The sequence below is a fragment of the Lissotriton helveticus genome, chromosome 4_1 (assembly GCF_964261635.1).
Source record: "Lissotriton helveticus chromosome 4_1, aLisHel1.1, whole genome shotgun sequence".
NCBI lineage: Eukaryota > Metazoa > Chordata > Amphibia > Caudata > Salamandridae > Lissotriton > Lissotriton helveticus.
Window position 1 is genome coordinate 1,602,118,839 of NC_136063.1, and position 13,483 is coordinate 1,602,132,321.

General features: G+C 40.9%; 1 protein-coding gene across 2 annotated transcripts in view; it reads right to left on the minus strand.

The window, feature by feature from the left end:
• Window positions 1-13,483, minus strand: part of SEPTIN7 (septin 7) — a 525,571-nt gene that overhangs the window by 36,746 nt on the left and 475,342 nt on the right. The window contains exons 11-12 of one of the 2 annotated variants that reach the window (XM_078688224.1): window positions 11,380-11,400; window positions 5,612-5,747 (exon numbers count right to left, since the gene is read on the minus strand). In XM_078688224.1, coding sequence (XP_078544350.1) covers window positions 5,612-5,747; window positions 11,380-11,400 — 157 coding nt within the window. The remainder of the gene's footprint in view (window positions 1-5,611; window positions 5,748-11,379; window positions 11,401-13,483) is intronic. The other variant, XM_078688225.1, reaches the window with a different exon arrangement.

Sequence of the window (13,483 nt, forward strand, 5' to 3'; positions counted from 1 at the left end):
AGCTAGTCAGAAAGACAGACAACAATTGCGGTAACGGAGGATTTATGGTGACATTTATGTACCCCACAGATAGCGAGAACGTGGACAAGGTTCAGGCGGTATTATATGAGAGGACACGAACTGACACAGGTAGGAGGCGGTGGGTTAGCAGTTGTCATGTGTATAGACATAACCCTTATGCTACGGCTTGGACAGGGAGTCACTTTTGTACTTTATTTATTCAGGAACCTCATCTTTTTGAAAAGTCAAGTCGATCAGTGCACAGATTCAGGTACATGTGCACATCAGATTACTCCGGGTATGGAGATAACATGACTGTGGTGTTGGGACGCATTTTGAGCACACGTTTTTTGAGCACACGTAGGTGAGGGTTTAGCTGAGCTGGTACTCGTTATGACAAACTTGCACTATAGTCAAAATGTACACGAGGTGGAGTTTGGGGCTCCCCAATTTTGAATTCTGATCATTGTCATTGTATTGATTTCAATTACAGTATTCCCCTGATGAAGGTATAATCATACCGAAATGCATTGGGATTAGCTGAAAAAGAGGATGGGATGTACATGAAGTAATGTATCATCTGACAGAAGAACTAAGCAAAAGAAAAAGGAGAAATCTTAATTAAACACTTCATGTTCTTCACTTAATTTGTTTGCATCTTCCTGTTGTACAAAAATATGTATAGCATTTTTGTTGAATGAATGCACATTATGTTTTCAAACTTTTGTAAAATTATGCACCACTATGGTATATAGAGCACCCGGAGGGGGCATGTGAATAGTGCGTCGCTTTCAAACAGGATCTGTTTGTGTTTATATTTTGTCACTGACTTGAGCCAGTCAGGTTAGGCGACAGCACCTGTATAAGATAGAACCAACATTTGATGGTCAAGCGAAACACATTTTCAATAAGGAGTGCAGAGTGTCAACTTCATACATATAAAAGTCTGCCAAATGACATGTGGATTCAGAAAGGAATGCAATAATAATTAGCAAATTAACACTTCTTAAGATCAGCCTTTTATCTGTGGCCCCCACCCAAAAATCAATCTGCATGAATCTAAAAACGAGAAGGGTAACCTAAATAAGCACCAGATTTCATATATATTTATCCACTGCGCTGATCTTGTAGGCAAACCAAAGAAATCATCTTCAACTGTTAGTGACCTCTCTATAATTTAATCCTTTGAAGCCCACTCAACATTTATATTGTAATACAAATTTCTCAAAAACTACTAAACTGATTTACCACAAGTCAAGCAAAGGCACTGCTCCGAGTAAAGTTCAAGTTTTAAAGCAAGCCTGGTGTAAGTCCAAATAATATTTTTTCCTCTTTAAAGAAGAGCAACGTTTACTATTTTGTTCTACCCCACCCTCTTTTACACACTTAAGCCGCTGATGGAGTTGGTCTTGAAGGTTAAAGTGAATTTATGGTTAGGAGTGCTTATAACACTTCAAAGAGGTTAGAACCACAATCCATAACTTGCTCAGGAGTCAGCAAACCATAACTCGTACACCAAAGCACAAATATTTGTTGTACGAAATGACCAATGTCTCATACTTCCAGGCCAGATAAACGGAGATCAAAATAAAAGGTACAGCGTACAGGACTTAAGCAGTTACTAAATAAGACAACTTTCACAATCGTATCTGCCTTTTTTAAACTTCTGGAGAAAAAAGGGGTTATTTGCTCTTCTCAAACCCTCCCACACATTCTCAAAAAAGGTTTAATGGAAAACTTTCCATATGACAACTAACATTCGACTGCCAAAACAGACCACTGAACTTAACCTGGCACTTTAACAGAACACTGTGCATATAAACAGTGTTAACCACTTTAGCAGACATTGTTCTATTTATATTTTACTCGTTGAGTAAAATGTTGACATTTTTCTAGAGTGACTCAGTCTCTTGACAATAAGCAGAAAGACACGAACCTCCCATTACCTTTCTCAAGCCACCCTTTAATGATTCACGGTCAATCGCCTCCAGTAGTCAAGCTTTGGGTGAATTCCCTATGCGCTCCTGCAATAGTATTCGATCTAGTGTGTTGTGGTTTGACAGTGGTACAAAAGGGGGTGGTGATGGACGGAGCATCTGAACCAATCAAACACTCGCACCCAGTCAACAGATCTGGGTTTAATCCATCACCGTTCTTTAGCCCACTCTGCCACCCCAGTTCAGACATGGACATATGAAAATCAGTCTGACCCTGTGCCTCATGGGAACAGTCCAGCCCGAACTGCCAAGCCATGCCTTCCCTGGACCGGTTTGACAGTGGACACCGGAGCTAGCATTGAGCAAGTATGCCCTGTACCAGTAGAAGATCGCAAGTGTATGCCACTCTCAAAGGAAAAAAACACCAAAAAAACATTAAACTTTAGATGCAAGTAAGGCTACTCACCTTCTAGACACTGTGACAGACATAACCCTTATGGAGACCTTTGCTTAGGCCAAACAGAGCTCAAGATATATTGACACCGCTGGGGTAATGTTTCATACAAAAGCAAAAAGGGCTCTATCCACTATTATTTTCTTTTCAGGGGGCAGGCACAGACAATTCCGACCATGAGAGTGTGAAACGTCGGGCTAGTAGGCCAAAATCATGTCTGGATTCCCAAAGCATCCCCATCACCGTAAAATAACTTCACACAGCACAATATATCACTGTTTATTCACACGCGCTGTTAAACAGGAAGTGTGCCATTACACTGTTCTAAGTTTACTGACAGGTGTCAGAAGCATTAAAGGTGGATTTACAAACTCATGACCTGTTGGTCTCACCAGAGGTTAGCAATGACCACTTAACTTGCGGAGTCATCTTAATTACTTAGTGTGCACCCAAAAAAATTCAATGCTTGGAATAGAGTGCCAACTTCGAAGTGACAACACTAGAAATTCTTAGCCTTCTTAAGAGGCATTTATGTTACTAGCATTTGTTGATCGCACTTGTCAAAGTGCCATTGATGAAAAGGGGTAGGCAAATGTTCCTGACCAGTCTATCGACAGTGCATTCCCCTGGGATAGGTGGTGAGGGTACCTGGAAACAAAGTCTTTGTATTTGCAGGTATTGTAAGCAGGTCTATTTGTGGTGTTCCTCAGGCTTGGAAGATTGTGTCTATCACTCTTGGATTAACTGACAATTGTGCAAGATTCTTATTGCCTACTTAGTCTGTCTGCTGTTTGTGTTGTTGTCTACCAAGAGAATCCTCTTTTGCACCAACCATCTCCAGATGCCCGGAGGTACTTGGATAGAGCATTTGATCTTGCGCCCCTCTCACCGCTCCCCACACCTCCCCCTCCTGTTCATGTGTACAATTGGGTTGGAGTGGTCTGTGTGGATCTGCACTACTTTCCCTGTGATCGTTGCAGAAGGTATTTCCAAAACATTTGGGTTGTTAACCTTTTGCTTGCAGCCTTAGCTGTCTCTTGATGTTGATTTTCTTTCAGCGACTTATCCTTTTAGGTGTCCTCATTTTTGGCACGGAATCTTGACTCTCTGCCATATCTATGCCCTCGCATGCTTCATTGTAGCTGTAGGTATCTCCCTGGGGATGTATTTCTGCACCTGTGCCAGGGCATAGTTAGCCAAGTTCTGTTTTTCTTAAGCCTTTAGTATTTTTGGCTACAACTCCGTACAAGCGCGGCAGTCCTCTGTCTGGTGGCACAAGTTGCATACCCCATGATTGACCTCTTGTTTAAAGTTGTGGTGGCAGGTAGGGCAGAACCTTAATGGCATTTGCTCCATCCCCGCACTACATTCTCCTGTGGACAAACTGGTGGGTGACAAGGATTTAAAACCAAATTTTGGGAGGGAAACAGTGATTTTCATGTAGGTCTTGCAGTGTTTTGTCCTCAGATGAAAACAACAGTTTAATTTCCTGAAAAAACAAACTACTTTCTTCTGCTCGTCCAGGAGGAGCTCCTTCCTTAAGATCCAGACCAAACGGTGAAGGAAAAAAAAAAGATCCCAACTACACTGGAAGGCTTGCGGGACGTATGTCCGAGGACAGTAAAGGCTAGAAATAACACCAAATGGTAAACAGCGCATACTCACTCAAAAAAAAAGAGAGAGAAGCACTATAAGGATAAACAGTTCTGGACCTAATCATTAGACTTGTGAGGATGTCCAAAATCCATATGGTGAGACTCACTCAGACCATCCACCTCCAATGAAACACCCTTCTGTTACAAATGGTCACTGACCCGAAGAACATCAACATTTAATCAGACCTTATATGTTGAAATAAATACATCTCAATTTCCCTTTCTGGGTAGGAATCGACAGATTTATAAAAATTATTTCATCCTCTGCCTGTACAGCACACTTATGAAATTCTACTGCAAGGACTCTACCACATTACATTACATCAGACAGATGCCCCAGCCATCTGAATCTAGTGAAGACATGTATTCCCAGTCTGAGAATGTTGCTCAGTCACTGTAGATATTAAGGCCTTAGGATTCTACCACTCCTATACTAACCACACTTTGACTCTGACAGCAACCTTCTGTCCATACATAAAACATCCATATACTGTATCCTGCAACCCTTCTGATCTCGTAGCATTCCCCCAACCCTTTGCTAATTAAAAAAACAACAATGCACAGCTAGTTGCCCCTCCCCAATAACCCCAACCTGCATCTAAAATATTACTAAATAATTAACAGGTGTTCGGTAAACCTGTTCTACTAACCTTCCTTGTGGATCCCCGAAGGCCTTGCTCTGCTCCGTAGACTAGAGCAGAGAGCCTCAGCCAAGCTGACTGTGGCAGGTCTTGAAGAGTTGAGAAATCGGTTGTCTTCTGGTGCGCACTGAACCACGCAAGGCCAGGGAGAGGGGGCACCTGCTTTTCCACTGGCTGCCTCGAATATTTGGAGACCAGTAAAAGGCTGAGAAAGCATTTGGACATCCACATTCCATCCACCATTCTACCAGCTCCATCAGTTCTCTGGATATTGAGCGGAGGCAGAGAATCAGTGCCAGCCCACCAACCTCTTTCATAAGGTCTGTGAAGACCTGGGTGAGGAAGCTACTTGCATCATGGCTAATCCACAGATAACAGCAAGTTAGAAGTCACCTCAGTTAATACCAGGATACTGATTCTGGTATTCACAATAGGGGCTTCATACGAAAGCAATACACAAAAAGATAATTAAATATCATACATATTTTATTACTGGAGCATGCTATCATATGCCACTTCAAGGCTCTTCGATTCACTGTAAGATTGGAATAGAAAACACAATAAAAATCTCAAAATGATGACACCGGTAAGGACTTGCAAGCATCTTCTACAATGGTTAATAAGGCACACTTCAAGTGAATGTAAAAAGCACGTGAGAGAAGTGAGACCTTTGACAAATTTATCTGGAGCCGGAAAAATCATTATTTTAGGATTTAGTAACTCCAAGGAGAAGTTAAAATATGGGAGAGGATGATGTCCCCATATTGTGATATGATTTTTAAGTAAAGCATCAGTACAAATTTGATTCAATGAACATCACTAAAACATAAGCAATTGGACATGTTTGTTATTTCACAGAAGATGAATAAGGTGTGTAGAGTAGAACATGTGCAAAGTTGTATTAGGTAATTTGTCATTAAATACCTCTGCTTCGGAGTCCTTCAGTTTCTGAATTTTTTCTTTAACCTTCATTTCAAAAACCTGCTCCATTTCCATCTCCATTTTTTTCATCTTGCTTACGTGGTCTCTTCTCTCCTCTTCCATTTGTGCAAGCGGGCTCCTATTTTAAAGCCAAGGACAAAAATCAGGTCCATAAACTATGACCCTTTTGATGCACAATAAAAAACATGCTGTATGCAAAGAAAAAAATGGCACTCACGTTTTAATTGAGCAACATCTAAAAAAAAGTAAAGACATCAGGGAACCACACTAACTTCAAAATTCCATCTTAAGTATCAAAACATGAGTGATGCTTTATGAATTTCTTGCGAATACTTCAGAGAGGCGTAGAAAACCACAGCATTTTCAAATGAATCACTCACAAGTGCACTGGCTTAGGTTTATCTGATCCTTTAGCAATTCCATTTGGCTGACTAGTTAAAGATTCAGTTATGCATAAACAAGGGTAAAAAAGGACATGAAAGTTTGAGCTTGGAAAATAGTCCCAAGAGACTCCTTAAATATTTAACTTTATGAGCTTGCCAGCATTGAATTGATAGTAAGCACACCACTAAGATGGGAATAAACGCATTCACGGCAAACTACAGCAATGGAAAATTTAGTCCACACCTAAACTTCACAAAAGACCTTTAGAAAGCATTAAAATACGCCACAGCGTGTTCAGTCCATGACACGAATTAACCAAACATAGCATATTTGGACAATTTTGAGAGTTAAAATTCAGCATAATAAGTCATCTCCAAGTTAAAGATAGCAATTTTTTTAACACACTAACTATCTTGGAGGCCTTTTCATCACAAAAGAACACATTTCTAATTTCAAAGAAGAAATCAGACCACCTTGGAGCCAGAAATGTGACTCTGCCTACTCGTATACTTCAAAGACAAAACAACCCACAACAACATAACTGCTTCCTTATCATTAATCGAAGATAATCTGATCACAACTATAACAAGAATTCAGCAGTTTAATGAAGCATTTAAAGAACCTACAAGAAATACTTCGAAATTGTAAGGTACAGAAACCCTTTTTCCTCTACTAAATATCTAATCCCGCCTAGGTTCTATAAGGGTTTAGAAAGGGGGATTTCGCTGCACCGACATTCTTGCAGCACTCAATTTTCCATTCTTTCCTTTCCCAAAGAATATATTTGACCTTGTTTAAACTTGCTAGATTTGATACCTAAATATACGGACCTTTTTGCAGTTTAATTATTTTAATGGCAATGTACATGCACGTCAGGAATTTGAAAGAAGGCAATGAATAAATGGTAAAATGAACAACTACACATAACCAAATCACAACTGTCAACTGAATGGAAAAGAAACCACTCCTGCTTAATCTTGCTTGGGTTATCTCTGTAATAAGCATTGGCAAAGCTAACCGGTATCACAAGAAAAAGAAAAGAAAAAAAGACTCCCGCTGCTTCGCCATTCCATAGAAGCGTGCAGGTGTCACTACGCATGTCTGTGCCTATGGAACGGATATGGGCATTTTTTTGTATTGATCTATTCAAGATAGAAATGCGGAGCACCTTGGCAACAAATAGCAGCTGCCAGGCCCTCTAAAAAAAGTTCAATTAAATATGTTTCTTTAAAGGACCTAGAGAAAAAGGGAGCAATGGAGGAGCTCATGGGGACAGGTGGGGAAGCAACAGGTAGGCGGGGTGAGGTAGCAATAAAGGAGTGGAGCAGCAAATGGTAGCTGCTGGGCTATGCCCCTCAAACAAAAACGACATTCAAATATTTTATTTAAAGGAGAAGTAAGGGAGCAATGGGTGAGAAGCAGGGAGCAGTGGGTGAGCAGCAGGGAGCAGTGGGTGAGAAGCAGGGAGAGGTGGGTAAAGTAAAGTAGTCAGGTACTTTTTTTAGGGGGCGCACACAAGAGAGCAATAAACACATGAACTCAGGGTGCTTAATGAAAAAACAGTTCTTCAATATAATTTGTGAGAAGTGGAATGGTACTCAGAGAATCTAAAGGATGGAAAAATCTGGCTCCCAGGGGACAGAAACACAAGTCAAAGTAAGCCATTGAATAAGAAGCAAACAAATGGCACTGCAAACATGTACAAATATTAACTGATGGCTATGCACAGTAATGTCTTTAACTCCCTTGTGCACATCATTATTCATATATTGCTAAAATGTACTTCAGTACCTAGGGCCCAAAAAGGCCTTGTTGCCAAAATTAACAGACCCAGGGGGGAGAGTGCACTCTGTTATTTTCTCTATTCATCTAAACTGTACAGACCTAAATCTACTGGCAACTCTGTTGGACTGGGATTTCACCTCACTAGTACGAGTGTATTCTCTGAATTAAGCATAACATTATTATTGGTCCTACATAGCCCCTTTATTAATACGTTTGCAGCAATTTTATACACAGTTGAAAGAGATGGAGAGTTTCAGGGATCTCTTTTTGATTTTAGCTTCATGTGACCAGCTAGTATAGCTGCAAGTAAATTTCACCGATTGACTCCAAAAGTAGTTAATAAAATAAGTTTCCCCTTTATAGTCACAGTTTTTGCAATTCTTTTCCTTCTTATTGTCCCTTTCCATTTCATTCACGGTTCTCACAGTATTGTTCCACCAGTACTGTCAGACCCAGTGGCTCTCAAATGTCTGCACAAATTCAAGAGATGGATTTTCAATCTGAAATTCTCATATGCAGTTTAATTTGAGCTGCTCCTGAAAGTGGGAAGGTTAAGGTGAAATTTCCAAAAGGCAACGATCTCACTTCAGGTTTCACTATTGCTAAAATTATCTTTGTAAAGCTAAGACTGCTGAGGCTGCAATTGTGAATACAATGTGTGCAGTGAGGCAATACACTGATAGGGGACTCTGAAGTCAGGGTGACCTTTTTTTATTACACCTGTTAATGGTTTACAGTGGTAGATGAATTTAAAATCCTGTAACTAAATTAACTCTAATGTTTTTTTTATTTTTTATATAACATAAGTGTAGCAAGGAAACGACTGATCGACAACTCTCAACTCCTTATAAATAAACAAGTGCCTTCTTCAAAGTTTCCGACAAGGTGTTACTGATGCCCTCCCCACAGAGAGGCACGTTTTCTGCCAGTCGGACTAGAGTCAGGACTCAGGAATGACTTGTAGGCTAATCATTTCACTCAGAAAGCGGATATTTTCTCTAGCCCAGAAAGTCGCAGTACAGACCATTTGGTGGGCAAGTTAAATTCCGCTGAACTGTGGCAGGATGTCCAGTTTCATATATCCTGGCTATTATTCCACCACTGTGTAGGGCAAACTTAAAATTTCCATTACTCTTAGGCGTTGTCCAATTCTCCGACTGCAAACACTGAACCAGAGCCATGAACATTTTGCTTAAGTTGGAGTGACCTACTGTAGTAGTACTCCTGTATTCCTCGAATGAGTGAACTGGGCTGATTTCTGAAAATCTGACAGAAGCACAGTACTACTGCGTAAGGCGAGGCAAAATCTTTGTAATTCGAACATAATGCATCTGACAGGGCACTCTAATCAGGCTGCATCAGCTAATGGACGGTCTGCTTCTTGTACGCAATGAGGGTGAGATGGTGACGGCATAACTTCATTTCAGCATTTCTAGGCTTCCAAATGAAAATAAATTGCGTACTATTTGTTGTGCACATGGAGACTAATGGGGTTTTCAGGTTTTGGAAGTCGTACAGATTAAATACATTTTATTTGGTTGCATAGTTATAAATAACATTTTTGGCATTCCAAAAAAGGGGAGAGAAGGAGACACTCTTACACTATACCTTTTCCACCTTTAACTCTAGAACTAATAATGCCTAACTGATCTTACTGTATGGCAAAGAGGAGTAGTCTCCTGTGACACTGGCTAAACACCACCCTTACTATTACTCTATATTAAACTGGAAAGCCTGGTACATAATCATACACAATTGAAATTGGTTTGCAGAAAACATCTCAAGTAGGACCTAGGTCTAGATGGTGGCCAAAAGTGCTTCAGAGCTGCAGATGATCCCCCCTAGTCATGCTCCACTACAAACGAATTCCCCACAGGGAAAAGCTGGTGCAGGTGGAGCTAGACTATTATGTGATGCCCTACGATAAGCAATTATTACCCATCGCACAGAACGGTCTCAGAGTGGGCGCTGGCACAATTAGTATCTGATAGAGGCTCCATGCACTCAATGCCACAATTTGCTGGATGCAGTCTATAGGTCATTTGTTAAGAGAACCCGCTGACAAGTATCCTAAACTAGTTGTTTCATCCAAGTTTTTTTAAGTTGGCGTATCTGTCAGTTTCTTGCACACTGTTCAGGCTGCTGGCTTTAGGAGTTCAAAGAGAATGTAGAAAAGTCATCAAATGACAAGGGGTTTTTGCAGAATGTGACTAGGGTCAAATCGAGAAGAAAAAAAAAGGGGCACAGTTCCATTCTGTTATGAACAGGCTAAGCCCAGTGCATACAGGGGCAGAACAACATACTTGTGTGTGTGTTGTACTATCGCGCTACTGACGCAGATGGTATTTGTGCGCTTTATAGAAAACTGTAGTTACATGTGCACTATATGTTTAAATTCGGCAAACGGGGCGAGAGGGGCAAAAAGGAGGGGGCGAGAGGGGCAAAAAGGAGGAAGCGAGAAAAGCAGGATGAAAGAACATGTCCCAAGTAGAAGGATCGATATAGAAAGGCGGAGTGAATAAAGGTAAGGGTTATTCAGTAAACGACTAAAAAGATCAAAGCAGAAAGCATTGTCCTCCGTGTTGCTGAGGGCTCATCCTTTGGTGCGAAGTGCCTACCACTGAAAGTCAGACTGGGGGTTACGGACCTGGTTTTAATGCAGAATAATTGACAGCGATTTGATTAGGGAACAGTGATTACCCCTTGTGATTTTCTATTCTTGAGCCAAGTTTATGCAACTCTACTTAGGAACAGATGAACATTGTCCCTTTCATGCCATTAGCACATGATAAATAACTGCCTGAAAATGATGTAGGGTATGTGACGTCACAAACAGTATCAACAGACATAAGTAGTACATTACAGGATTCCATCCGCTTACAGACCAGTCTATAGCAAAGTTATGATAACCTTGGAAGCTGCAGACAAATTATTCTTTCAGATCGATTTAGATTCGTGGGGCATTGCTGTAGAGAAAGGTGTGTATATTCTCGGAGATCTAAGAGTTAACTTCTACTGTTCTGGTTTAACACAACTTATTATAAGGTAGGTGTGTAATGTCACTGTCATACAAGCAAGTAATAAAACACACATTCAAGAATGCTTTCAGTTATGAAGGGTATGTTCTGAAAGGGTGGGAGGAAAGAGTTTGCACATTTCGTAAATATGACGTGTTAACACTATTCATGCAACACAACATCCTCGGAGTACAACAATGACAAAATGGCACAGATGCTGCAATTAAACGTTATTTCCAGATGGTTCACAATAAATACCGAGAAAGTCAGATCTGCCAACGTAGAAATTTGGAGGGACTGTTACAATAAGCAACTCTCTACAGTACTGAACATGACTTTAGACAGTTTCTCCAGGAAATGTTGTGATAACTTGTGGATATTTTGCAGTTTGAGGGGTAGTAAAGTTAACGTCACAGAGAAGATTAAATACAAATGTGCATTAATGATTACATAAAAATGTGCATTAAAGATTAAAAGAAAACTTGCATCTTGAAAAATCATATACCATTTTATAATATTAAGTAGTAGCATCAGCCTTTGAAATAAATTAAAAATACCACTTACATGCCGTCAACAGTGTCAAATCTAAAAAACAAAAATATAAACTCAGCATGCAATAAAGCAATCAAATTAAAAGAACATATTGCAAACAAGGTTCAATTAAAGAAGCAAATTAATGTAAACACAGCAAAATCAGTTGGAAAAAAACAAATCTATGATTAGGAAAAGTGAGTTAGACCATAACAATTAGTTTTCATTAATAGCAGGTGTTTCATAAAACGCTGCACAAAGCAGATGCTTACGAAATGACATCACTATTACACATGCATACACATTGTGTGAATTAGTATATACAAATTCCTCAGAGACATGATAAACTATATGTTTTTCTGCTACATTAAATATAAGCTCTTTAAAGTTTCAATATCCTTTTATGAACTAAAGCTCTACAACTCTAATGTGTATGTGTTATGTAATGCAATATACACATTACATGTATATTATTCCTATAAAGGATGTTACTTAACCTGTAGGCATTTTTTTTTGGCATGTGTGGCTGTAGATTCACATGCTTTGCATACTCCTACCATCTAGTGGAGGTGGAGAAGTGTGGCTCACTGGTTAGAGGAGGCAGATCCGGACGCTGAGATCAGACCCGGGACCAGGGTTCAATTCCCGACGCGGCAGGGTCTTGAGCCCAAAATGTCCACGGACTCGGTAATTCTCGCTTCGGTGCCTACTCGAATCACAGGTTCACACTCTGCAACTCTGGGCAATAGCTTGCTTAATCTCCACTACGGCCCCCCGCGGCGGGATGCCTGGCTTTCACCTTGGGGATACCCAGTAGGGGCTGTCTCACAGGGAAAAACCAGGACGGGTTCCCAATGCAAAGCGCTTTGAGACCTGGCGGTGATATTGCGCTATATAAAAACCCATCCATCCATAGTGTTGGGTCCGATGTGTGCAAATTGTTTTTCTTCATAGAAGTCTTTCCAGTCATGAGGGTAAGTGACTCTTCCTCTTGGTGATAATGCACATGGGCATCAACTCCATTGTTGGATTGTTTTCCCGCAGGAGAAGGGAGTTTGAGCAAGCATCAGTAAAGAGATGTCCATGCATGTAGAAAAGTAACAACCTTTTACAATGCAATGGTCTCGGCAGCATTAAAGGTAGAGCTATTGGCATTGCTCATGATTTTTTTAAAATCATAAATAAATGGCATTGTCATTTACATTGCCTATGGCTTCATCGCTTGCATATGCGAGACCTATTGCATTAGCACCCACACAGAGTAAGTAGTAGAATGAGATGTTGATAGTGAGTAGGAGAGAGTTATTAGTAAAGAGTATTAGAGAGCGCATCAGAGCTGTAATAATAACAGCTGTGAGCCCGTGCCTTAGGTGCATTATCAGAGCTGTGTGAATAATAACAGCCGTGAGCCCGTGCCTGAGGTGCATCATCAGAGCTGTGTGAATAATAACTGCGTCAGCCCGTGCCCGAGGTGCATCATCAGAGCTGTGTGTATAATAACAGCTGTGAGCACCTGCCTGAGGTGCATCATCAGAGCTGTGTGAATACTAACTGCGTCAGCCCGTGCCTGAGGTGCATCATCAGAGCTGTGTGAATAATAACAGCTGTGAGCCCCTGCCTGAGGTGCATCATCAGAGCTGTGTGAATAATAACTGTCAGCCCCGTGCCTGAGGTGCATCATCAGAGCTGTGTGAATAATAACAGCTGTGTGCCTCTACCTGAGGTGCATCATCAGAGCTGTGTGAATAATAACTGCGTCAGCCCTGTGCCTGAGGTGCATCATCAGAGCTGTGTGAATAATAATAACAGCTGTGAGCCCCTGCCTGAGGTGCATCATCAGAGCGGTGTGAATAACTGCGTCAGCACCGTGCCTGAGGTGATGACCTGGAAGACTAATCGTTTTTTAAGTATTTTACTCACCAACAATTTCACGCAAATAGGGCTTTTTCCGATCAACTATTGTTTTTACCCGACCTCACGTCATCCACACGTTTTTCGTGCTAAATCGTGAGCCCGTGCGTGAGGCGCGCGCGCAGGTCAAGGCACGCACATAAGGCCAGATGAGAAACACTTCAGACCACTTTCATTAAAACTATACGAAGTTTTCCCAAATACTTTACCAAGCACGTCAGTATTC